Source organism: Oncorhynchus kisutch, linkage group LG15 (genome assembly GCF_002021735.2).
Source record: "Oncorhynchus kisutch isolate 150728-3 linkage group LG15, Okis_V2, whole genome shotgun sequence".
In the NCBI taxonomy this organism is placed as follows: Eukaryota; Metazoa; Chordata; class Actinopteri; order Salmoniformes; family Salmonidae; genus Oncorhynchus; species Oncorhynchus kisutch.
The window spans coordinates 81,899,428-81,926,204 of record NC_034188.2 but is presented as its reverse complement, the minus strand read 5'-3'; the positions used below and the strand labels follow the sequence as shown (position 1 = coordinate 81,926,204).

Here is a 26,777-nt window from a genome sequence, read left to right as displayed (position 1 = left end):
CTTTCATCCACCAACCATCACCCCATGTTTCAGCATGATAATGCACAGCCCCGTGTCGCAAGGATCTGTACACAATTCCTGGAAGCTGAAAATGTCCCAGTTCTTTCATTGCCTACAAACTCAACAGACATGTCACCCATTGAGCAAGTTTGTGATGCTCTGGATCGATGTGTACGACAGCAATTTCCAGTTCCCGCCGATATCCAGCAACTCCGCACAGCCATTGAAGAGGAGTGGGACAACATTCCACAGGCCACAATCAACAGCCTGATTTTCATTACAGTGAAAAAAGATATGTACACTACCAGTCAAATCTGGATACAACTACTCATTCAAAGGTTTTTCTTTATTTGAACTATTTTCTACATTGTAGAATTATAGTGAAGATATCAAAACTATGAAATAATACAAATGGAATCATGTAGTAACCAATAAAGTGTTAAACAAATCAAAATATATTTGAGATTCTTCAAAGTAGCCACCCTTTGCCTTGATGACAGCTTTGCAAACTCTTGGATAGAAAGGGGCTGAGGGAGGGAGGTAGGAGACGAGGTTGAGAGCGAGAGGGACAAACTCTTGGATAGAAAGGGGCTGAGGGAGGGAGGAAGGGGATGTGAGGGACGAGGGGAGAGCGAGAGGGACAAACTCTTGGATAGAAAGGGGCTGAGGGAGTGAGGAAGGGGATGTGAGGGACGAGGGTGAGAGCGAGAGGGACAAACTCTTGGATAGAAAGGGGCTGAGGGAGGGAGGTAGGAGATGTGAGGGACGAGGGGGAGAGCGAGAGGGACAAACTCTTGGATAGAAAGGGGCTGAGGGAGGTAGGAGATGTGAGGGACGAGGGGGAGAGCGAGAGGGACAAACTCTTGGATAGAAAGGGGCTGAGGGAGGGAGGTAGGAGACGAGGGGGAGAGTGAGGGACAAACTCTTGGATAGAAAGGGGCTGAGGGAGGGAGGAAGGGGATGTGAGGGACGAGGGGGAGAGCGAGAGGGACAAACTCTTGGATAGAAAGGGGCTGAGGGAGGGAGGAAGGGGATGTGAGGGACGAGGGGGAGAGCGAGAGGGACAAACTCTTGGATAGAAAGGGGCTGAGAGAGGGAGGAAGGGGATGTGAGGGACGAGGGAGAGAGCGAGAGGGACAAACTCTTGGATAGAAAGGGGCTGAGGGAGGGAGGAAGGGGATGTGAGGGGGAGAGCGAGAGGGACAAACTCTTGGATAGAAAGGGGCTGAGGGAGGGATGAGGGGGTTGTGAGGGATGAGGGGGAGAGCGAGAGGGACAGAAATTCCTGCCTTGCATAACCATGTGGTTGCTGAGTCCACTCTCTATTTCACTCTGCTCTCCTTCCTCCCTCTTTATCTCGCTTTCTCCCCCTCTTCCTTCCTTCCTTCCTTCCTTCCTTCCTTCCTTCCTTTCTCCCCCCTCTTCCTTCCTTCCTTCCTTCCTTTCTCCCCCCTCTTCCTTCCTTCCTTCCTTCCTTCCTTTCTCCCCCCTCTTCCTTCCTTCCTTCCTTCCTTCCTTCCTTTCTCCCCCCTCTTCCTTCCTTCCTTCCTTCCTTCCTTTCTTCCTTTCTCCCACCTCTTCCTTCCTTCCTTCCTTCCTTCCTTCCTTCCTTTCTTCCTTCCTTTCTCCCACCTCTTCCTTCCTTTCTTCCTTTCTCCCCCCTCTTCCTTCCTTCCTTCCTTCCTTCCTTCCTTCCTTCCTTCCTTCCTTCCTTCCTTCCTTCCTTCCTTCCTTCCTTCCTTCCTTCCTTCCTTCCTTCCTTCCTTCCTTTCTCCCCCCTCTTCCTTCCTTCCTTCCTTCCTTCCTTTCTCCCCCCTCTTCCTTCCTTCCTTCCTTCCTTCCTTCCTTCCTTTCTTCCTTCCTTTCTCCCACCTCTTCCTTCCTTCCTTCCTTTCTTCCTTCCTTTCTCCCACCTCTTCCTTCCTTTCTTCCTTTCTCCCCCCTCTTCCTTCCTTCCTTCCTTCCTTTCTCCCCCCTCTTCCTTCCTTCCTTCCTTCCTTCCTTCCTTCCTTCCTTCCTTCCTTTCTCCCCCCTCTTCCTTCCTTCCTTCCTTCCTTCCTTCCTTCCTTTCTTCCTTCCTTTCTCCCACCTCTTCCTTTCTTCCTTCCTTTCTCCCCCCTCTTCCTTTCTTCCTTCCTTTCTCCCCCCTCTTCCTTCCTTCCTTCCTTTCTCCCCCCTCTTCCTTCCTTCCTTCCTTCCTTTCTTTCTTTCTTTCTTTCTTTCTTCCTTCCTTCCTTCCTTCCTTCCTTCCTTCCTTCCTTCCTTCCTTTCTTTCTTTCTTTCTTTCTTTCTTTCTTTCTTTCTTTCTTTCTTTCTTTCTTTCTTTCTTTCTTTCTTCTTTCTTTCTTTCTTTCTTTCTTTCTTTCTTTCTTTCTTTCTTTCTTTCTTTCTTTTCTTTCTTTCTTTCTTTCTTTCTTTCTTTCTTTCTTTCTTTCTTTCTTTCTTCTTCTTTCTTCCTTCCTTCCTTCCTTCCTTCCTTCCTTCCTTCTTCCTTCCTTCCTTTGATTTAAATAGTTCAGAAATCAGTGTTCTAGTCTGGTGGTGTCTCACTAGGAGGTACTAGGAGGTGTGTTCTAGTCTGGTGTCTCACTAGGAGGTACTAGGAGGTGTGTTCTAGTCTGGTGGTGTCTCACTAGATGTGTTCTAGTCTAGGTGACTACTGTCACACTACTTCATCTGCAGCACAATGATTGACCTCCTTTTGTCGATCAACTGTAATCTCCCTCCTCTCCTCTTCTCTTCTCTCCTCTTTTCTTCGCTTCTCTCTTTCTCCTCTTTATATATTCTGTTCCTCGCTCTATTCTCTCTCTCCCCCTCTATTCAATTTAAGGTCTTTATTGGCATGGGAAACATATGTTAACATTGACAAAGCAAGTGAAGTAGATAATAAACAAAAGTGAAATATAACAAACATAACAATCACAGATGTTCCAAAATAATAAAGACATAGCAAATGTCGTAGGTCTATATACATTTGTAACAATGTGCAAATAGTTAAAGTACTATTCTCTCTCTCCTCTCTATCTTCTCGTCTCGCTCTATTCTGTTTCTCCTATCTTTGTCTCTCTCTCTAGGGCATACAGTCTGAAGAAGGGCCAGTTGGAGAGGGACTATGTCCAGGTAAGAGCCTGTGTAGTACAACCTGAGGATCTTTCTCCTCTGCCAGGAGCCAGAGAACCATGTCCCTGGAGCAGACGCTTCTAGCCTGGGTGGCCCTTAACTCTCTGTCTGTCCCTGGAGCAGGGGCTTCTAGCCAGGCTGGCCCTAAACTCTCTGTCTGTCCCTGGAGCAGGGGCTTCTAGCCAGGCTGGCCCTAAACTCTCTGTCTGTCCCTGGAGCAGAGGCTTCTAGCCAGGCTGGCCCTAAACTCTCTGTCTGTCCCTGGAGCAGGGGCTTCTAGCCAGGCTGGCCCTAAACTCTCTGTCTGTCCCTGGAGCAGACGCTTCTAGCCTGGCTGGCCCTTAACTCTCTGTCTGTCCCTGGAGCAGGGGCTTCTAGCCAGGCTGGCCCTAAACTCTCTGTCTGTCCCTGGAGCAGGGGCTTCTAGCCAGGCTGGCCCTAAACTCTCTGTCTGTCCCTGGAGCAGGGGCTTCTAGCCAGGCTGGCCCTAAACTCTCTGTCTGTCCCTGGAGCAGGGGCTTCTAGCCAGGCTGGCCCTAAACTCTCTGTCTGTCCCTGGAGCAGGGGCTTATAGCCAGGCTGGCCCTTAACTCTCTGTCTGTCCCTGGAGCAGGGGCTTCTAGCCAGGCTGGCCCTTAACTCTCTGTCTGTCCCTGGAGCAGACGCTTCTAGCCAGGCTGGCCCTAAACTCTCTGTCTGTCCCTGGAGCAGACGCTTCTAGCCAGGCTGGCCCTAAACTCTCTGTCTGTCCCTGGAGCAGGGGCTTCTAGCCAGGCTGGCCCTAAACTCTCTGTCTGTCCCTGGAGCAGGGGCTTCTAGCCAGGCTGGCCCTAAACTCTCTGTCTGTCCCTGGAGCAGACGCTTCTAGCCAGGCTGGCCCTAAACTCTCTGTCTGTCCCTGGAGCAGGGGCTTCTAGCCAGGCTGGCCCTAAACTCTCTGTCTGTCCCTGGAGCAGGGGCTTCTAGCCAGGCTGGCCCTAAACTCTCTGTCTGTCCCTGGAGCAGACGCTTCTAGCCTGGCTGGCCCTTAACTCTCTGTCTGTCCCTGGAGCAGGGGCTTCTAGCCAGGCTGGCCCTAAACTCTCTGTCTGTCCCTGGAGCAGGGGCTTCTAGCCAGGCTGGCCCTAAACTCTCTGTCTGTCCCTGGAGCAGGGGCTTCTAGCCAGGCTGGCCCTAAACTCTCTGTCTGTCCCTGGAGCAGGGGCTTCTAGCCAGGCTGGCCCTAAACTCTCTGTCTGTCCCTGGAGCAGGGGCTTATAGCCAGGCTGGCCCTTAACTCTCTGTCTGTCCCTGGAGCAGGGGCTTCTAGCCAGGCTGGCCCTTAACTCTCTGTCTGTCCCTGGAGCAGACGCTTCTAGCCAGGCTGGCCCTAAACTCTCTGTCTGTCCCTGGAGCAGACGCTTCTAGCCAGGCTGGCCCTAAACTCTCTGTCTGTCCCTGGAGCAGGGGCTTCTAGCCAGGCTGGCCCTAAACTCTCTGTCTGTCCCTGGAGCAGGGGCTTCTAGCCAGGCTGGCCCTAAACTCTCTGTCTGTCCCTGGAGCAGACGCTTCTAGCCAGGCTGGCCCTAAACTCTCTGTCTGTCCCTGGAGCAGGGGCTTCTAGCCAGGCTGGCCCTAAACTCTCTGTCTGTCCCTGGAGCAGGGGCTTCTAGCCAGGCTGGCCCTAAACTCTCTGTCTGTCCCTGGAGCAGACGCTTCTAGCCAGGCTGGCCCTAAACTCTCTGTCTGTCCCTGGAGCAGGGCCTTCTAGCCAGGCTGGCCCCTAAACTCTCTGTCTGTCCCTGGAGCAGACACTTCTAGCCTGGCTGGCCCTAAACTCTCTGTCTGTCCCTGGAGCAGGGGCTTCTAGCCAGGCTGGCCCTTAACTCTCTGTCTGTCCCTGGAGCAGACGCTTCTAGCCAGGCTGGCCCTAAACTCTCTGTCTGTCCCTGGAGCAGGGGCTTCTAGCCTGGCTGGCCCTAAACTCTCTGTCTGTCCCTGGAGCAGAGGCTTCTAGCCAGGCTGGCCCTAAACTCTCTGTCTGTCCCTGGAGCAGGGGCTTCTAGCCTGGCTGGTCCTTAACTATCAATATCTGTCCCTCGGAGTAGTGGAGGGGCTTCTAGCCTGGCTGGTCCTCAGTATCTTCTATCAGACTTGGCATGATTCTGAGCATAAGCTCACTACACACACATACTTGAGCAACTGCAGCACACGTGTGTACATATTGGGCTAGCCTTCACACACTTGAGGACACTACTACACATGCACTCTCTCTCCTCTCTCTGAGCAGCTGTCCACACAAATAAACATTTGTTTTCTGGTCTCATCGGCTTCAGCCCGCTGAACACAGAAGAGAGAGACTGGGAGGGAGAGCGAGTCAGATACATACATACATACAATACCGGCTTGTTTGTATGTATGAGAGAGAGAAAGAGCCCCTTTGAATTGAAAGAGAGAGTGTGTGTAGAATCTGTCTTCTTGTGACTTCTGGCTGCACTCTTTTATTCAGTCACATTATCAACAGTCCTTTTCTCTCTTTCTCTCCCTCACTCCTGCAAGCTGGGTTGCCTAGCAACAATCCCCCCTGGAACAATCCCCCCTGGAACAATCCCCCCTAGGTTAATGGATTTTCTCTTGATTGTAAAAGTCTTGGTGTGTGTGTGTGTGTGTGTGTGTCAGACTACTGGCTAGTGGCTTTCCTCTCTGTTTGGTCATTACATTAAAGGTATACTTGGGGATTTTTATGTCTCTACATGCAGGTTGAAGGAAGTTGCTAGCTAGCTCTAGCACAATTGCTAAGATACCCATAGACTTCCAGTCATTGTGCTAACAATAGTTAGCATTTGCTCATGAAACTACCTCTAATGTCCTTCTTACTGGACACAGAGACATAACAATGATGTCCACAAGTTCATCTGACTCTGGGGAAGTATATGAAGGGCTTCATTGCCAAAATCCCAAACGATCCCTTTTAAAGACCATAAATGAATATCCCTTTTAACCTTTAGCGTGTAGGGGGCAGTATTTTCGTTTTTGGCTATAAAAAAACGTACCCATGTGAAACTGCCTGTTTCTCACTCCCAGAAACTAGAATATGCATATAATTGTCAGATTAGGATAGAAAACACTCTAAAGTTTCCAAAACTGTAAAAATATTGTCTGTGAGTATAACAGAACTGATATTGCAGGCGAAAGCCTGAGGAAAATCCAATCAGGAAGTGCCTCTTATTTCAAGACCTCTCTGCTTATCCTCCATTTAAAGGGATATCAACCAGATTCCTTTTTTTCAGGCTTCCCTAAGGTGTCAACAGTCTTTAGACATAGTTTCAGGCTTTTATTTTTTTAAACGAGGGTGTAAGATCACATTGCATAAGTGGATAGGTGGGGGCTCTCAGAGTGAGTTTTTGCGCTACAGAGTAAAGCAGCCATTGTTTCTCCCACTGTTATTGAAAAACCTACACACTCGGTTGATATATTATCGAATATATATTTTAAGAACTACCTGAGGAATGATTATAAAAACGTTTGACATGTTTCTGTGGACATTATAGATATTATTTGGAATATATGTCTGCGTTGTCGTGACCGCTCTTTCCTGTGGATTTCTGAACATAACGGGACAAACAAACAGAGGTATTTTGGGTATAAAAATAATCTTTATGGAACAAAAGGAACATTTGTTGTGCAACTGGGAGTCTCGTGAGTGAAAAACACCTGAAGATCATCAAAGGTAAACTATTTTTTTTATTGCTTTTCTGATTTTCGTGACCTAGCTAATTAATGCTAAGTGTACATAATGTTATTCTATGCTATCAATAAGCAATACAAGCGTTTGTGTAAGCTTTCGCTGTAAAGCATCATTTCATAATCTGACACGACAGGTGGATTAACAAAAGGCTAAGCTGTGTTTTCCTATATTGCACTTGTGATTTCATGAATATGAATATTTTTTAGTATTATTATTTGACTGTTGCGCTATGCTATTCAGCGGTTGCTGATGACAATTATCCTGCTACCGGGATGGGTAGCATCAACAAGTTTAAAGACGACAAATGAATATCCCTTTTCAAGACAATAAATGAATATCCCTTTTCAAGACAATAAATGAATATCCCTTTTCAAGACAATAATCCTAATGAATGGCTGGATGGAGCGATTGATATTTACTTCAAATGATTGTAGTGAGCCTGCAAGTCTCTTTCTCTCTTTCTCTCTCTATTCAATATATTGGCATGACGTAACAATGTAAATATTGTAAAAGCTTTGGAGATTAAGTGATACATTTACAATATTAAAATAATAATAATAAAAATTGTCAATGGGACAATCAGTAACACTGTACTGTCGATTTAGGGCCAGATAGCACTGCATTTTATTTGTGATTGTGTTTCCCCATAGGTCATGTCATTTTGTTCTGACTGTGTTGAAAGTTGGTTTATGCTGATTGATTGGATGTTCTGGTCCTGAGGTTTTAGTATGTTAGTAGAACAGGTTTGTGAACTCAGCCCCAGGACCAGCTAGAAGAGGGGCCTCTCTCTCTCTCTCTCTCTCTCTCTCTCTCTCTCTCTCTCTCTCTCTCTCTCTCTCTCTCTCTCTCTCTCTCTCTTTTTCTTTCTTTCTTTCTTTCTTTCTTTCTTTCTTTCTCTCTTTCTCTCTTTCTCTCTTTCTTTCTTTCTCTCTCTTTCTTTCTCTCTCTCTTTCTCTCTTTCTCTCTCTCTCTCTTTTCAATTCAAGGGGCTTTATTGGCATGGGAAACATATGTTAACATTGCCAAAGCAAATGAAATAGATAATAAACTCAAGTGAAATAATCAATCAAAAATGAACAATGAACATTACATTCACAAGTTTGAAAAGAATAAAGACATGTCATAATGTCTATATACAGTGTTGTAACGATGTGCAAATAGTTAAAGTACACAGGGGAAAATAAATCAACATAAATATGGGTTGTATTTACAATGGTGTTTGTTCTTCACTGGTTGACCTTTTCTTGTGGCAACAGGTCACAAATATTGCTGCTGTGATGGCACACTGTGGAATTTCATCCAAAAGATGTTGGAGTTTATCAAAATTGGGTTTGTTTTTTAAAATTCTTTGTGGATCTGTGTAATCTGAGGGAAATATGTGTCTCTAATATGGTCATACATTTGGTAGGAGGTTAGGAATTGCAGCTCAGTTTCCACCTCATTTTGTGGGCAGTGTGCACCTAGCCTGTCTTCTCTTGAGAGCCAGGTATGCCTACGGCGGCCTTTCTCAATAGCAAGGCCATACTCACTGAGTCTGTATATAGTAGAAGCTTTCCTTAAGTTTGGTTCAGTCACGGTAGTCAGGTATTCTGCCACTGTGTATTCTCTGTTTAGGGCCAAATAGCATTCCATTTTGCTCTGTTTTTTGGTAAATTCTCTTGCTCTCTGTCTGTCTGTCGCTCTCGTTCTGACTGCCTGTCTGTCCTGTCTGTCTGTCTGTCTGTCTGTCTGTCTGTCTGTCTGTCTGTCTGTCTCTCTCGCTGTCTGTCTGACTGACAGACTGACTCTCGCTCTCCTGTCTGTCTGACTGCCTGCCTGCCTCTCTCGCTCTCCTGTCTGACTGACTGCCTGCCTGCCTCTCTCGCTCTCCTGTCTGACTGACTGCCTGCCTGCCTCTCTCGCTCTCCTGTCTGACTGACTGCCTGCCTGCCTCTCTCGCTCTCCTGTCTGACTGACTGCCTGCCTGCCTTTCTCGCTCTCCTGTCGGACTGACTGCCTGCCTCTCTCGATCTCCTGTCTGACTGCCTGCCTGCCTCTCTCGCTCTCCTGTCTGACTGACTGCCTGCCTGCCTCTCTCGCTCTCCTGTCTGACTGACTGCCTGCCTGCCTTTCTCGCTCTCCTGTCGGACTGACTGCCTGCCTCTCTCGCTCTCCTGTCTGTCTGTCTGTCTGTCTGTCTCGCTCTCTGTCTGTTTCTCTCTCTCTGCCTGTCTGTCTGTCTCTGTCTGTCTCGCTCTCTGTCTGTTTCTCTCTCTCTGCCTGTCTGTCTGTCTCTGTCTGTCTCTCTGTCTCGTATTGGTATGGTGTGTGCTGCCAGAGTAACTAGATGAGCTCATGTTTGTGTGTGTGTGTTTGTCTGAGCTCATGTTTGTGTGTATGTGTGTTTGTCTGAGCTCATGTTTGTGTGTGTGTGTGTGTGTGTGTGTGTGTGTGTGTGTGTGTGTGTGTGTGTGTGTGTGTGTGTGTGTGTGTGTGTGTGTGTGTGTGTGTGTGTGTGTGTGTGTGTGTGTGTGTGTGTGCGTACGTGTGTTTGTCTGAGCTCATGCAGTATTGTGATGTCATTCTCAGACAACCTTTTATCAAAATGCCTGATTGGCTCTGAGTCTTTGGTAAAGGGCCAGTGGGTAAGCAGAGTGAAGTTTCCCAGAGCAACTACTGCTGTGTGAGAGGGGAGGGGGAGGGAGGGAGTGTTTCCCTTTCTTTTGATTTATATCAGACATGCTCCTCCCCCTGTAGTGAAGGACCTCTAATTAGTAGCTGTCAATCAAAGCCTCCCCACACTGTGTGTGTGTCAATGGCTTGGTATACTGGGTGGGTGGAGATGACAGGCCTTCCGGTGTCATTTCTCCTGATTCCACTCCTCCAGCACACATACCTGGAATAGTTCTGTGGTAGGGTCAGACTGGACTGGACTGGAATAGTTCTGTGGTAGGGTCAGACTGGACTGGAATAGTTTTGTGGTAGGGTCAGACTGGACTGGACTGGACTGGAATAGTTCTGTGGTAGGGTCAGACTGGACTGGAATAGTTCTGTGGTAGGGTCAGACTGGACTGGACTGGAATAGTTCTGTGGTAGGGTCAGACTGGACTGGGCTGGAATAGTTCTGTGGTAGGGTCAGACTGGACTGGAATAGTTCTGTGGTAGGGTCAGACTGGACTGGAATAGTTCTGTGGTAGGGTTAGACTGGACTGGAATAGTTCTGTGGTAGGGTTAGACTGGACTGGAATAGTTCTGTGGTAGGGTCAGACTGGACTGGAATAGTTTTGTGGTAGGGTTAGACCGGACAGGAATAGTTCTGTGGTAGGGTCAGACTGGACTGGAATAGTTTTGTGGTAGGGTCAGATTGGACTGGAATAGTTTTGTGGTAGGGTCAGACTGGACTGGAATAGTTTTGTGGTAGGGTCAGACTGGACTGGAATAGTTTTGTGGTAGGGTTAGTGATAAGATCATTTTGTTCTCCAGGTACATAACCCAATTTAATTATATTCCTCTCAGCCTCAAACCAAGAATTTGTAGGAAACTGGTTGAAATGAATCAGGCGAAGGCCCAGCCACAATAGTCAAATGTTTATTCACGGGAACGTTCCCCTTATCATTTCCTGTACATTGGTCTATATACCTCACATTTCATCATAAATGTCCCTCCTCCTCTCAGATACAATGACAATATAGGTCACACGTCTTCTCACATTGTCTGCCACCTGTTAAACAATCTACTACAAGCCCAAGGTCTCTCCCCTCCCTGGGTAGGGACAGAATGTCCAGTAAGGAACACAGTATTCCAGCCGGTCTGACGACAGCTCCATTCGTTTCTAACAAGGAACAGAAAGTCCTTGTTCTAATTCTTGACTAAAACTACAAACATCAGATTTAGTGTTATGATTCTAATAAGATTCATACAATCATACAGTGACAGAGTAGTATTCTGTTTAGTTATAGTTCTTCTTTAAATTTCAGGGGGGGTTCAGGGGGGGTTCAGACAGGGTTCAGGGAGGCAGAGGAGGGTTCAGGGGGGGTTCAGAGGGGGTTCAGGGAGGCAGAGGAGGGTTCAGGGGGGTTGACAGGGGGTTCAGGGAGGCAGAGGTGGAACGATAGCGGACTGAAGACATCGGTGCAGAATGCTTTAAGGCGGCAACCTAATTCAATATCTGTCAATCTGACTAAAAATTAGCACTTCATATACTGGTGGGCAATAACCTTCAATCTGGATAACAACACAAAACAAATGATAAGCCTAGAGAAATTTTTCTACCAATATTACCGACATAGACAACACCAAAACTCAGAGAGTAAGCATGGAGAACCAATCCCCAAAAGAAAACGAGACTCCTCGACTGACACAGACAAATTTATGATTTTTTTCAACGGTAAGTGTTGAAAATGACTTGCTGAAGTCCATGAATTGGGCATACTTGAACTATTCCATAAAGACATAACCGAGTTGAAGGCGAGTCTCGAGATGAGTGACGAAAAAGCAGCGACAATGGAGAAAGAAAAAAGCCAAAGTCCGAAGTCAATACTACTGAAACGGACATGAAAGAACTTAAAGAAGAGAACGTGTTTCTGAGAGAAGCCTTGAACTACAGACTAGATCTTTGTGAGAAGAAAATCTGGTACTTACCAGTATTAAAGAGAATGAGAAGATCCAGAGTCTGGTCAAATAATTCCTGCTTAAAGGGCTTCACTGTAGGGATGGTGCTAGGTTTCCTCCAGACGTGACGCTTGACATTCAGGCCAAAGAGGTTAATCTTGGTCTCATCAGACCAGAGAATCTTGTTTCTCATGGTCTGATGGTCCTTCAGGTGCCTTTTGGTAAACTCCAAACAGGCGGTCATGTGCATTTTACTGAGTAGTGGATTCCGTCTGGCCACTCTATCATAAAGGCCTGATTGGTGGAGTGCTGCAGAGATAGTTGTTCTTCTGGAAGGTTCTCCCATCTCCACAGAGGACCTCTGGAGCTCTGTCAGAGTGACCATCGGGTTCTTGGTCACCTCCCTGACCAAGGCCCTTCTCCCCCGATTGCTCAGTGTGGCTGGGCGGCCAGCTCTAGGAAGAGTCTTAGTGGTTCCAAACTTCTTCCATTTAAGAATGGAATGATGGAGGCACTGTGTTCTTGGGAACCTTCAATGCTGTAAAACAAAAAAATTGTATCCTTCCCCAGATCTGTGCGTAGACACAATCATGTCTCTGAGCTCTAGGGACAATTCCTTCGACCTCATGGCTTGGTTTTTCCTCTGACATTCACTGTCAACATGCTAGACCTTATATAGACAGGTGTGTGCCTTTCCAAATCATGTCCAATCAAATGAATTTCCACAGGTGGACTCTAATCAAGCTGTAGAAATGGAAACAGGATGCACCTGAGCTCTATTTTGAGTCTCATAGCAAAGGGTCTGAATACTTATGGAAATAAGGTATTTTTGTTTTATTTTTGATACATTTGCTAAAAATCTTTAACTGTTTTCACTTTGTCATTATGGAGTATTGTGTGTAGATTGAGAAAATATAAATATGTTAAATGGATTACCAGAAAATCTTACAATTTTAGAATAAGGCTGTAACATAACAAAATGTGGAAAAAGTCAGGGGGTCCTGGTACATATATGGAGTCATGTAGTAACCAAACAAGTATTAAACAAATCATATATATTTGAGATTCTTCAAAGTAGACACCTTTTGCCTTGATGACAGCTTTGCACTCTTGGCATCATCAATTCTAAATCATTTATCATTACAAGTAGTAGTAGTAGTAGTTGTGTGTGTGTGTGTGTGTCGTGTAGGGTGTTTGTGTGTGTAGTGTAGGGTGTTTGTGTGTGTCTGTATTAGTCTGTGTAGTGTAGGGTGTTTGTGTGTGTATTAGTGTGTGTAGTGTAGGGTGTGTATTAGTGTCTGTGTTAGTGTGTGTGTGTCTGTATTAGTTTGTGTAGTGTAGGGTGTGTGTGTGTGTAGTGTAGGGTGTGTGTGTGTATTAGTGTGTGTAGTGTAGGGTGTGTGTATTAGTGTGTGTAGTGTAGGGTGTGTGTGTGTATTAGTGTGTGTAGTGTAGGGTGTGTGTGTGTGTAGTGTAGGGTGTGTGTATTAGTGTGTGTAGGGTGTGTGTGTGTGTATTAGTGTGTGTAGTGTAGGGTGTGTGTGTGTGTAGTAGTGTAGGGTGTGTGTAGTGTAGGGTGTGTGTGTATTAGTGTGTGTCGTGTAGGGTGTGTGTCTGTATTAGTGTGTGTAGTGTAGGGTGTGTGTCTGTATTAGTGTGTGTGTAGTGTAGGGTGTGTGTCTTTATTAGTGTGTCTGTGTCTGTATTAGTGTGTGTAGTGTAGGGTGTGTGTGTGTATTAGTGTGTGTAGTGTAGGGTGTTTGTCTGTGTCTGTATTAGTGTGTGTAGTGTAGGGTGTGTGTGTGTATTAGTGTGTGTAGTGTAGGGTGTTTGTATGTGTGTGTTAGTGTGTGTAGTGTAGGGTGTGTGTGTGTGTGTGTGTCTGTATTAGTGTGTGTAGTGTAGGGTGTTTGTGTTGCAGCATCTCTCTTGCTTGTCTAGAGAACAATTTGTCAGTCTGGAGTCTGCACTGCAGCTCCTCTGCCCACCCCCCCTCCTCTCTCATTCTCTCATCCCTCCCTCCTCCACCTCTCCTCCTCTGTCCGGCTCATTTGCATAATTGCTGTGTGTGTCTTTGAGCAGATGACGCAAGTGACACCTCACTCACACACACAAATATACCATACATACTTTTCACATTCACGTGTCACCCTCTCCCCTGGCCAATTCAGTGTTCCTGATGTGGTTCAGCAACTCAACTCTCTCTGGTCGCTTCTAGAAGCACAGCTATGGTGCAACACAAAGGTGTGTGTGTGTGTGCGTGCGTGCGTGCTGAGAGAAAATGTGTTCTTCGTCTATTTCTCTCCTCCTTTGGCTGACTGCATATTGCAGAGGTCCAGACAATATGCAGCCTAACACCACACACTCTACTTTATTAAAAAAAATTAATAATAATAATATATATATATTTTTTGGTGCATTTTTACCCCTTCTCCCCTTTTTCGTGGTATCCGATTGTTAGTAGCTACTATCTTGTCTCATCGCTACAACTCCCGTACGGGCTCGGGAGAGACGAAGGTTGAAAGTCATGCGTCCTCCGATACACAACCCAACCAAGCCGCACTGCTTCTTAACACAGCGCACATCCAACCCGGAAGCCAGCCGCACCAATGTGTCGGAGGAAACACCGTGTACCTGGCCACCTTGGTTAGCGCACACTGCGCCCGGCCCGCCACAGGAGTCGCTGGTGCGCGATGAGACAAGGACTGACAAGACACGGTCCTGGTACTGTACTGACAAGACACGGTCCTGGTGCTGTACTGACAAGACACCGTACTGTACTGACAAGACACGGTCTGGTACTGTACTGACAAGACACGGTCCTGGTACTGGACTGACAAGACACGGTCCTGGTCTGGTACTGTACTGACTAGACACGGTCCTGGTCTGGTACTGTACTGACTAGACACGGTCCTGGTCTGGTACTGTACTGACAAGACACGTTCCTGGTCTGGTACTGTACTGACAAGACACGGTCTGGTACTGTACTGACAAGACACGGTCCTGGTACTGGACTGACAAGACACGGTCCTGGTCTGGTACTGTACTGACTAGACACGGTCCTGGTCTGGTACTGTACTGACTAGACACGGTCCTGGTCTGGTACTGTACTGACAAGACACGTTCCTGGTCTGGTACTGTACTGACAAGACACGGTCCTGGTACTGTACTGACAAGACACGGTCCTGGTACTGTTCTGACAAGACACGGTCCTGGTACTGTTCTGACAAGACACGGTCCTGGTCTGGTACTGTACTGACAAGACACGTTCCTGGTCTGGTACTGTACTGACAAGACACGTTCCTGGTCTGGTACTGTACTGACAAGACACGGTCCTGGTCTGGTACTGTACTGACAAGACACGGTCCTGGTCTGGTACTGTACTGACAAGACACGGTCCTGGTCTGGTCCTGTACTGACAAGACACGGTCCTGGTACTGTACTGACAAGACACGGTCCTGGTCTGGTACTGTACTGACAAGACACGGTCCTGGTCTGGTCCTGACAAGATACGGTCCTGGTACTGTACTGACAAGACACGGTCCTGGTACTGTACTGACAAGACACGGTCCTGGTCTGGTACTGTACTGGCAAGACACGGTCCTGGTACTGGACTGACAAGACACGGTCCTGGTCTGGTACTGTACTGACTAGACACGGTCCTGGTCTGGTACTGTACTGACTAGACACGGTCCTGGTCTGGTACTGTACTGACTAGACACGGTCCTGGTACTGTACTGACAAGACACGGTCCTGGGACTGTACTGACAAGACACGGTCCTGGGACTGTACTGACAAGACACGGTCCTGGGACTGTACTGACAAGACACGGTCCTGGTACTGTACTGACAAGACACGGTCCTGGTCTGGTACTGTACTGACAAGACACGGTCCTGGTCTGGTACTGTACTGACAAGACACGGTCCTGGTCTGGTCCTGACGAGACACGGTCCTGGTACTGTACTGACAAGACACGGTCCTGGTACTGTACTGACAAGACACGGTCCTGGTCCTGGTACTGTACTGACAAGACACTGTCCTGGTCTGGTACTGTACTGTACTGACAAGACACTGTCCTGGTCTGGTACTGTACTGACAAGACACGGTCCTGGTCTGGTACTGTACTGACAAGACACGGTCCTGGTCTGGTACTGTACTGACAAGACACGGTGCTGGTACTGTACTGACAAGACACGGTCCTGGTACTGTACTGACAAGACACGGTCCTGGTCTGGTACTGTACTGACAAGACACGGTCCTGGTCTGGTACTGTACTGACAAGACACGGTCCTGGTACTGTACTGACAAGACACGGTCCTGGTCCTGTACTGACAAGACACAGTCCTGGTCTGGTACTGTACTGACAAGACACGGTCCTGGTCTGGTCCTGACAAAACACGGTCCTGGTACTGTACTGACAAGACACGGTCCTGGTACTGTACTGACAAGACACGGTCCTGGTCTGGTACTGTACTGGCAAGACACGGTCCTGGTACTGGACTGACAAGACACGGTCCTGGTCTGGTACTGTACTGACTAGACACGGTCCTGGTCTGGTACTGTACTGACTAGACACGGTCCTGGTCTGGTACTGTACTGACAAGACACGGTCCTGGTCCTGTACTGACAAGACACAGTCCTGGTCTGGTACTGTACTGACAAGACACGGTCCTGGTCTGGTCCTGACAAAACACGGTCCTGGTACTGTACTGACAAGACACGGTCCTGGTACTGTACTGACAAGACACGGTCCTGGTCTGGTACTGTACTGGCAAGACACGGTCCTGGTACTGGACTGACAAGACACGGTCCTGGTCTGGTACTGGACTGACAAGACACGGTCCTGGTCTGGTACTGTACTGACTAGACACGGTCCTGGTCTGGTACTGTACTGACTAGACACGGTCCTGGTCTGGTACTGTACTGACTAGACACGGTCCTGGTACTGTACTGACAAGACACAGTCCTGGTCTGGTACTGTACTGACAAGACACGGTCCTGGTCTGGTCCTGACAAAACACGGTCCTGGTACTGTACTGACAAGACACGGTCCTGGTACTGTACTGACAAGACACGGTCCTGGTCTGGTACTGTACTGGCAAGACACGGTCCTGGTACTGGACTGACAAGACACGGTCCTGGTCTGGTACTGTACTGACTAGACACGGTCCTGGTACTGTACTGACAAGACACGGTCCTGGTCCTGGTACTGTACTGACAAGACACTGTCCTGGTCTGGTACTGTACTGTACTGACAAGACACTGTCCTGGTCTGGTACTGTACTGACAAGACACGGTCCTGGTCTGGTACTGTACTGACAAGACACGGCCCTGGTCTGGTACTGTACTGACAAGACACGGTGCTGGTACTGTACTGACAAGACACGGTCCTGGTACTGTACTGACAAGACACGGTCCTGGTCTGGTACTGTACTGACAAGACACGGTCCTGGTCTGGTACTGTACTGACAAGACACGGTCCTGGTACTGTACTGACAAGACACGGTCCTGGTCCTGGTACTGTACTGACAAGACACAGTCCTGGTCTGGTACTGTACTGACAAGACACGGTCCTGGTCTGGTCCTGACAAAACACGGTCCTGGTCAGGCACTGACCAGATGCGGCCGTCCTGGTCTGGTACGGAGAAGATCGAACTAAAGAGAAGTATGACATGACCACATTTGTTGTTTAGTCAACCAATCAGCAGGAGAGGGCTAGACCCGCCTCTGCCTGTGGGACGGCCTGTCACCACCTTCCATCACTTAGTAACCTCTCCATTGGTTAAGGTCAAATTTCACAGGTTAGGCCTATAGCATTGCATTAAATGGCCCTTGAGGGAGGGAGGGATGGTGAGAAGGATGGGGAGATGAAGAGAAGGTGTTTCATTTTAGGAGCAGGGTCATGCCACCAGACACTAGTAATCTGACCTGTCAGCACTCCCTCTCTCTCCTCTTCTCTCTCTCTCCTTGCTTCCTCTCTCTCCTCTTCTCTCTCTCCTCTCTTTCTCTCTCTCCTTGCTTCCTCTCTCTCTCTCCTCTCTCCTTCTCTCTGTGTGTTTCAAGCCATCCTGAGAGAGAGATTGAGAGTATGAGCAGAGAAAGATTAGATGAGAGGCTGCATGCCTGTGGGAGATGGGAGTTTCTCTTCCCCTGCTCTTTTTCTCTCTCTTTCTGTGCATGTGCATGTTTGCGTGCAGGCCGGAGGTGACTGGGTGCGTAGTCTGAGTTATTTTGAGCCTCTACTTTGAGGTGGAAGAAGAGGGGGAGTTGGAAGAACAGAAAGAGAAGGCGGAGGGGGAGGAAGAGGAGGCGGACAGGGATGAAAAGGTGGTGGAGGGGGATTTAGCGGGGGGTGGAGGTAGGTAAATAGAAAATCACTGCACCATTAAGAGCTGTTGAATGCCTCTCTCTCTCCGTTGCAGACCCCCCCCCCCCCTTTAATGATGTCAGAGGCAGAGAGAGGAGAGGCCACTTTACTGTGTCAGTTTTACCTCTCAGCCCTTTCCTTCAGCACCACCCACTCTGCTCTGACTGTTTTGGTTAGGTGGTGGTGGTGGTGGTGTGTGTGTGTCAGTGCCTACAGTATGGTATTGTTTTTCTATTACAGCTGTGATGCTGTCATTGGTCATATATGTGCCATGTGTGTCCCATGGTGGGGAGTTAGAGGGGTCAGTGGTCCCCCAGGATGGAGCTTTCTCCCCAGGCCAGCACTCCCCTAAAACCACGGGCAGTGCTGGAGGTTTGAAGCAATCACATGAGGATAGTGGATACATGTTTGTGGCCTCATTTGCCATCTGTGCGATAGAGAAGAGAGAAATGGGAGAGGGGAGAGGTAGAGAGAGAGGAGAGAGGAGAGAGGGGCTTGAGGGAGAGAGGGGCTTGAGGGAGAGAGGGGCTTGAGGGAGAGAGGGGCTTGAGGGAGAGAGGGGCTTGAGGGAGAGAGGGGCTTGAGAGAGGGGAGGACATCATCAAGGTGCCTTAAAGCTCTAGTTGTCCTGATTGGAACCAGCTCTTTGTTGTTGTTGCTGTTTTATTAATGAGTGTTCTCTGTTGTCAGGAGAACAGTAACCTATATCAGACTGACACTATACAGGAGAACAGTAACCTATATCACACTATACAGGAGAACAGTAACCTATATCACACTATACAGGAGAACAGTAACCTATATCAGACTGACACTATACAGGAGAACAGTAACCTATATCACACTATACAGGAGAACAGTAACCTATATCAGACTGACACTATACAGGAGAACAGTAACCTATATCACACTATACAGGAGAACAGTAACCTATATCAGACTGACACTATACAGGAGAACAGTAACCTATATCAGACTGACACTATACAGGAGAACAGTAACCTATATCACACTATACAGGAGAACAGTAACCTATATCACACTATACAGGACAACAGTAACCTATATCACACTGACACTATACAGGAGAACAGTAACCTATATCACACTATACAGGAGAACAGTAACCTATATCACACTATACAGGAGAACAGTAACCTATATCACACTATACAGGACAACAGTAACCTATATCACACTGACACTATACAGGAGAACAGTAACCTATATCACACTATACAGGACAACAGTAACCTATATCAGACTGACACTATACAGGAGAACAGTAACCTATATCACACTATACAGGAGAACAGTAACCTATATCACACTGACACTATACAGGAGAACAGTAACCTATATCACACTATACAGGAGAACAGTAACCTATATCACACTATACAGGATAACAGTAACCTATATCACCCTGACACTATACAGGACAACAGTAACCTATATCACACTGACACTATACAGGACAACAGTAACCTATATCACACTATACAGGACAACAGTAACCTATATCACCCTGACACTATACAGGAGAACAGTAACCTATATCACACTATACAGGACAACAGTAACCTATATCACCCTGACACTACAGGACAACAGTAACCTATATCACACTATACAGGAGAACAGTAACCTATATCACCCTGACACTATACAGGACAACAGTAACCTATATCACACTATACAGGACAACAGTAACCAATATCAGACTGACACCATACAGGAGATCAGTAACCTATATCACACTATACAGCAGAACAGTAATCTAATTTGTCTGCACTCTCTCCTCCTGTCTCTCTCTGTTGATCTATACAGGCTCTGCAGAAGCTGGCCAGTCAGTACCTGAAGAGGGATTGGCCAGGCATCAAACCAGAGGACCAAGGCACAGACTACAGGTGAGTAGAGGACAGGCCCCTGCTATCAGCTTCGACCACAACATGACACTGTTCTTGATTGGCTAGCAGTCTTCATCTTGCGTAAACTGTGTGTAGGAATGTGTATGCTGTATGGCGGTCCTATCTGAAGGGGACAGTACAGGTGACTCAGTCTCGCATCAACGTGTGTGACAACTACAAGAATGAGATCTCAGATCCTGCTAAAACTGTACGGCTATACAAGGAACAGCAGCTCAACAAGGTGTGTGTGTGTCTGTGTGTGTGTGTGTGTGTGTGTGTGTGTGTGTGTGTGTGTGTGTGTGTGTGTGTGTGTGTGTGTGTGTGTGTGTGTGTGTGTGTGTGTGTGTGTCTGTGTCTGTGTCTGTGTGTGTGTGTGTGTGTGTGTGTCTGTGTCTGTGTGTGTGTGTCCTAATCTAATATACTATTTCTATGTGTAACCGCTGTCCCTCTGTGTGTCGACTAAATCAATCAAATGTATTAATAAAGCCCTTCTTACATCAGCTGATGTCACAAAGTGCTGTACAGAAACCCAGCCTAAAATCTCAAACAGCAAGCAATGCAGGTGTAGAAACTATAATGTGTGTGTGTGACTGCTGTCTCTCTGTGCTGTGTGTAGACTATCATGTGTGTGTGTGACTGCTGTCTCTCTGTGCTGTGTGTAGACTATCATGTGTGTGTGTGACTGCTGTCTCTCTGTGCTGTGTGTAGACTAATGTGTGTGTGTGTGACTGCTGTCTCTCTGTGCTGTGTGTAGACTATCATGTGTGTGTGTGACTGCTGTCTCTCTGTGCTGTGTGTAGACTATAATGTGTGTGTGTGACTGCTGTCTCTCTGTGCTGTGTGTAGAGTATAGAACAGTTGAATCGTATCCAGGTGGAGCTGCAGGACTCTGTGAAGGACCTGGCCAAAGCCAAGAAGAAATACTATGACTCAGAACAGGTGGCTCAGGCCATTCGAGAGAAGGCTGACATCGAGGCCAAGTAGGTGGACAGACCTAACTCTCAACCCTAACCCAACCACACCCTAACCCAACCACACTCAGACCTACCACTCAGACCTTCCTCTCAACCGTAACCCAACCACAACCCAGACCTACCTCTCAACCCTAACTCAACCACTCTCAGACCTACCTCTCAACCCTAACCCAACCACACTCAGACCTACCTCTCAACCGTAACCCAACCACAACCCAGACCTACCTCTCAACCCTAACCCAACTGCACTCAGACCTACCTCTCAGACCTACCTCTCAACCATAACCCAACCACAACCCAGACCTACCTCTCAACCCTAACCCAACCACACTCAGACCTACCTCTCAGACCTACCTCTCAACTCTAACTCAACCACACTCAGACCTACCTCTCACCCCTAACCCAACCACACTCAGACCTACCTCTCAACCGTAACCCAACCACCGAGTCCAGGGGAGGTGTGTGTCTGTGTGTAAAGTGTAAAAGATAGATGGAGAGAGAGAGTTGCAGTAGGGTGGCAGTGTTACTCTCCTGGCTGGCTCTGCTCCTTATCACTCACTATAAAGCAGCAGGAACTCACATAGGAACTCTCTGTGTCTCTCTCTCTCTCTCTCTCTCTCCTCTGTCTCTCGCTCGCTCTCTGTCTCTCACTTGCTCTCTGTCTCTCGCTCTGTCTCTCGCTCGCTCTGTCTGTCTCGCGCTCTGTCTGTCTCGCGCTCTGTCTGTCTCGCGCTCTGTCTGTCTCTCGCTCTGTCTGTCTCTCGCTCTGTCTGTCTCTCGCTCTGTCTGTCTCTCGCTCTGTCTGTCTCTCGCTCTGTCTGTCTCTCGCTCTGTCTGTCTCTCTCTCGCTCTGTCTGTCTCTCGCTCTGTCTGTCTCTCGCTCTGTCTGTCTCTCGCTCTGTCTGTCTCTCGCTCTGTCTGTCTCTCGCTCGCCCTGTCTGTCGCTCGCCCTGTCTTGTCTCTTGCTCGCCCTGTCTGTCTCTCGCTCGCCCTGTCTCTCTCTGTCTATCGCTCTCTGTCTCTCTGTCTATCGCTCTCTGTCTCTCTGTCTATCTCTCTCTGTCTCGGGTTTCAATTCAAGGGGCTTTATTAACATGGGAAACATACAGTTGAAGTTTACATACATTTAGGTTGGAGTCATTAAAACTCGTTTTTCAACCACTCCACAAATTTCTTGTCAACAAACTGTAGTTTTGGCAAGTCGGTTAGGACATCTACTTTGTGCATGACACAAGACATTTTTCCAACAATTGTTTACAGACAGATTATTTCACTTATAATTCACTGTATCACAATTCCAGTGGATCAGAAGTTTACAAACACAAAGTTGACTTCTGCCTTTAAACAGCTTGGAAAATTCAATAAAATTATGTCATGTCTTCAGAAGCTTCTGATAGGCTAATTGACATCATTTGAGTCAATTGGAGGTGTACCTGTGGATGTATTTCAAGGCCTACCTTCAAACTCAGTGCCTCTTTATTTGACATCATGTGAAAATCAAAAGAAATCAGCCAAGATCTCAGAAACAAAATTATAGACCTCCACAAGTCTGGTTCATCCTTGTGAGCAATTTCAAAATGCCTGAAGTTACCACGTTCATCTGTACAAACAATAGTACGCAAGTATAAACACCATGGGACCATGCAGCCGTCATACCACTCAGGAAGGAGACGAGTTCTGACTCGGACTTTGGTTTGAAAAGTGCAAATCATTCCCAGAACAACAGCAAAGGACCTTGTGAAGATGCTGGAGGAAACAGATACAAAATTATCTAAATCCACAGTAAAACGAGTCCTATATCGACATAACCTGAAAGGCCGCTCAGCAAGGAAGAAGCCACTGCTCCAAAACCGCCATAAAAAGCCAGACTACGGTTTGCAACTGCACATGGGGACAAAGATCGTACTTTTTGGAGAAATGTCATCTGGTCTGATGAAACAAAAATAGAACTGTTTGACCATCGTTATGTTTGGAGGAAGAAGGGGGAGGCTTGCAAGCCGAAGAACACCATCCCAACCTTGAAGAACGGGGGTGGCAGCATCATGTTGTGGGGCTGCTTTGCTGCAGGAGGGACTGGTGCACTTCACAAAATAGATGGCATCATGAGGCAGGGAAAATTATGTGGATACATTGAAGCAACATCTCAAGACATCAGTCGGGAAGTTAAACCTTTGTCGCAAATGGGTCTTCCAAATGGACAATGACCCCAAGAATACCTCCAAAGTTGTGGCAAAATGGCTTAAGGACAACAAAGTCAAAGTTTTGGAGTGACCATCACATAGCCCTGACTTTAATCCGATTTGTGGGCAGAACTGATAAAGCTGGTGCGAGCAAAGAGGCCTACAAACCTGACTCAGTTACACCAGCTCTGTCAGGAGGAATTAGCCAAAATTCACCTACCCTTTGTGGGAAGCTTGTGGAAGGCTACCTGAAATGTTTGACCCAAGTTAAACAATTTAAAGGCAATGCTACCAAATACTAATTGAGTGTATGTAAACTTCTGACCCACTGGGAATGTGCTGAAAGAAATAAAAGCTGAAATAAATCCTTCTCTCTACTATTATTCTGACATTTCACCTTCTTAAAAAAATCTGAGTTGATTTCTAATGCCTGATCAGTCTCGGGTCTAGGTTTGATCTGAGTTGATTGATGTGGTCTGTTGTCTCTCAGGTCAAAGCTGGGTCTGTTTCAGTCCAGGATTAGTTTACAGAAAGCCAACGTTAAGGTAAGCACTCTTCCTCAAACCACATGTTGGTATGCAGAGCAATCTGGCCTGCTGTTTAACACTCTCTCTCTCTCTGTCTCTCTCTGTCTCTCTCTGTCTCTCTCTGTCTCTCTCTGTCTCTCTGTCTCTCTGTCTCTCTCTGTCACTGTGTCATTCTCTCTCTCTGTCATTGTCTCTCTCTCTCTCTCTCTCTCTCTCTGTCATTGTCTCTCTCTCTCTGTCACTCTGTCTCTCTCATTCTGTCGGTCCTTATGTCTGTCAATTCAATTCAAGGGCTTTATTGGCATGGGAAACGTGTTAACATTGCCAAAGCAAGTGAGGTAGACAACATACAAAGTGAATATATAAAGTGAAAAACAACAAAAATGAACAGTAAACATTACACATACAGAAGTTTCAAAACAATAGACATTACAAATGTCATATTATATATATATACAGTGTTTTAACAATGTACAAATGGTTTAAAGGACACAATATAAAATAAATAAGCATAAATATGGGTTGTATTTACAATGGTGTTTGTTCTTCACTGGTTGCCCTTTTCTCGTGGCAACAGGTCACAAATCTTGCTGCTGTGATGGCACACTGTGGAATTTCACCCAGTAGATATTGGAGTTTATCAAAATTGGATTTGTTTTCGAATTCTTTTTGGATCTGTGTAATCTGAGGGAAATATGTCTCTCTAATATGGTGATGCATTGGGCAGGAGGTTAGGAAGTGCAGCTCAGTTTCCACCTCATTTTGTGGGCAGTGAGCACATCGCCTGTCTTCTCTTGAGAGCCATGTCTGCCTACGGCGGCCTTTCTAAATAGCAAGGCTATGCTCACTGAGTCTGTACATAGTCAAAGCTTTCCTTAAGTTTGGGTCAGTCACAGTGGTCAGGTATTCTGCCACTGTGTACTCTCTGTTTAGGGCCAAATAGCATTCTAGTTTGCTCAGTTTTTTTGTTAATTCTTTCCAATGTGTCAAGTAATTATCTTTTTGTTTTCTCATGATTTGGTTGGGTCTAATTGTGTTGCTGTCCTGGGGCTTTTTGGGGTGTGTTTGTGAACAGAGTCCCAGGACCAGCTTGCTTAGGGGACTCTTCTCCAGGTTCATCTCTCTGTAGGTGATGGCTTTGTTATGGAAGGTTTGGGAATCGCTTCCTTTTAGGTGGTTGTAGAATTTAACGGCTCTTTTCTGGATTTTGATCATTAGTGGGTATCGGCCTAATTCTGCTCTGCATGCATTATTTGGTGTCTCTGTCTAGTTGAAAGCCAAGAGGAGTGACTGTAACTCTAAAGCAACCCATGCCAGGAATGACTACCTGTTAACCTTGGCAGCAGCCAACGCTCACCACGACCGCTACTACCACACAGACCTGCTGCACTGTATACAGGTACCACACATACACACACACACACACATTAGGCCTTAGTGACTGGTTGGTGACGTGAATGACAGTGGACCCTCTAGACTGTGAGATAATCACATACACTCCCACACAGACAGGCACATGCGTCAGAGATACAGAATCTTTAGTGTTCAGACATCATAGTGTTGACGCTCATCTTTTAGCATGCTTCACAAACACCTCAGCCACTGCTCAGTGTGTCAGCTTACTGTATCTCAGGTCATGAACTCATCTCACATTAAGACACACACACACACACACACTAACTCACATGCTGTGATAGGAAGAAGGGTTCACTAATTACTCTTCTAACTGTCTCATTCCCCCTTCCCCTTCTCCCCTCCTCTCCTCCTTCCCCTTCTCTCCCCCTTCCTCTCCTCCTTCCCCTTCTCTCCCCCTTCCTCTCCTCCTTCCCCTTCTCTCCCCCTTCCTCTCCTCCTTCCCCTTCTCTCCCCCTTCCTCTCCTCCTTCCCCTTCTCTCCCCTTCCCCTCCTCTCCTCCTTCCCATTCTCTCCTTCTCTCCTCCTTCTCCTCCTTCCCATTCTCTCCTCCTTCTCCTTCTCCTTCTCTTCTCCTTCTCTCCTCATTCCCCTCCTCTCCTCCTTCCCCTTCTCTCCCCCTTCCTCTCCTCCTTCCCCTTCTCTCCCCCTTCCTCTCCTCCTTCCGCTTCTCTCCCCCTTCCCCTCCTCTCCTCCTTCTCCCCTTCTCTCCTCCTTCCCATTCTCTCCTTCTCTCCTCCTTCTCCTCCTTCCCATTCTCTCCTCCTTCTCCTTCTCCTTCTCTTCCCCTTCTCTCCTCATTCCTCTTCTCGCCTCATTCCCCTCCTCTCCTCCTTCCCCTTCTCTCCCCCTTCCTCTCCTCCTTCCCCTTCTCTCCTTCTCTCCTCCTTCTCCTCCTTCTCATTCTCTCCTCCTTCTCCTTCTCCTTCTCTTCTCCTTCTCTCCTGCTTCCCCTTCTCTCCTCCTTCCCCTTCTCTCCTCATTCCCTTTCTCTCCTCATTCCCTTTCTCGCCTCATTCCCCTCCTCGCCTCATTCCCCTCCTCTCCTCCTTCCCCTTCTCTCATCCTCTCCTCCTCCTCCTTCCCCTTCTCTCGTCCTCTCCTCCTTCCCATTCTCTCCTCCTCTCCTCCTTCTCCCCTTCTCTCCTCCTTCCCCTTCTCCCCTTCTCTCCTCCTTACCTCCTTCCCCTTCTCTCCTCCTCTCCTCCTTCCCCTTCTCTCCTTCTCTCCTCCTTCTCTCTCTCCCCTCTCGCTATCTCTGGCTGTGGTGCTGTCGTGAACCCCAGGATACTGTATGTGACTGTAGTGAACCCCAGGATACTGTATGTGACTGTATTGAACCCCAGGATACTGTATGTGACTGTAGTGAACCCCAGGACTCTATATGTGACTGCTGAGAGACTCTCTCATCCATAATAGATAGATAGACACACACACACACACACACACACACACACACACACACACACACACACACACACACACACACACACACACACACAAGGGACAGCAGTTCAGGGCATCAACCACACATACAAGCTGCTGTTATCACTCCTCCTCTCCCACTCCCTGTACTTGAGAATATAATGCTTCATTCGTCCTGTGAGGTCATCCCTGGTTAGGGAGGATTGTTGAAGTCAGAAAGTGATAATCAGAATGTCTAGATGGTTGATTACCTCAACCAAGGAAGGAGTTGGAACAGGGCCCATCTCTCTCCTCCTTCTCCTCCTTCCCATTCTCTCCTCCTTCTCCTTCTCCTTCTCTTCTCCTTCTCTCCTCCTTCCCCTTCTCTCCTCCTTCCCCTTCTCTCCTCCTTCCCCTTCTCGCCTCATTCCCCTCCTCTCCCCCTTCCCCTTCTCTCCCCCTTCCTCTCCTCCTTCCCCTTCTCTCCCCCTTCCTCTCCTCCTTCCCATTCTCTCCTTCTCTCCTCCTTCTCCTCCTTCCCATTCTCTCCTCCTTCTCCTTCTCC

At 47.5% G+C, this 26,777-nt stretch overlaps 1 protein-coding gene across 2 annotated transcripts in view; it reads left to right on the top strand.

The window, feature by feature from the left end:
- The window catches only part of LOC109884687 (F-BAR and double SH3 domains protein 2), a 75,946-nt gene that overhangs the window by 17,795 nt on the left and 31,374 nt on the right, over positions 1-26,777 (top strand). For both annotated transcript variants that reach the window (XM_031791186.1, XM_031791187.1), the window contains exons 3-8: positions 3,075-3,120; positions 19,635-19,714; positions 19,811-19,955; positions 20,561-20,694; positions 23,359-23,413; positions 24,666-24,794. In XM_031791186.1, coding sequence (XP_031647046.1) covers positions 3,075-3,120; positions 19,635-19,714; positions 19,811-19,955; positions 20,561-20,694; positions 23,359-23,413; positions 24,666-24,794 — 589 coding nt within the window. The remainder of the gene's footprint in view (positions 1-3,074; positions 3,121-19,634; positions 19,715-19,810; positions 19,956-20,560; positions 20,695-23,358; positions 23,414-24,665; positions 24,795-26,777) is intronic.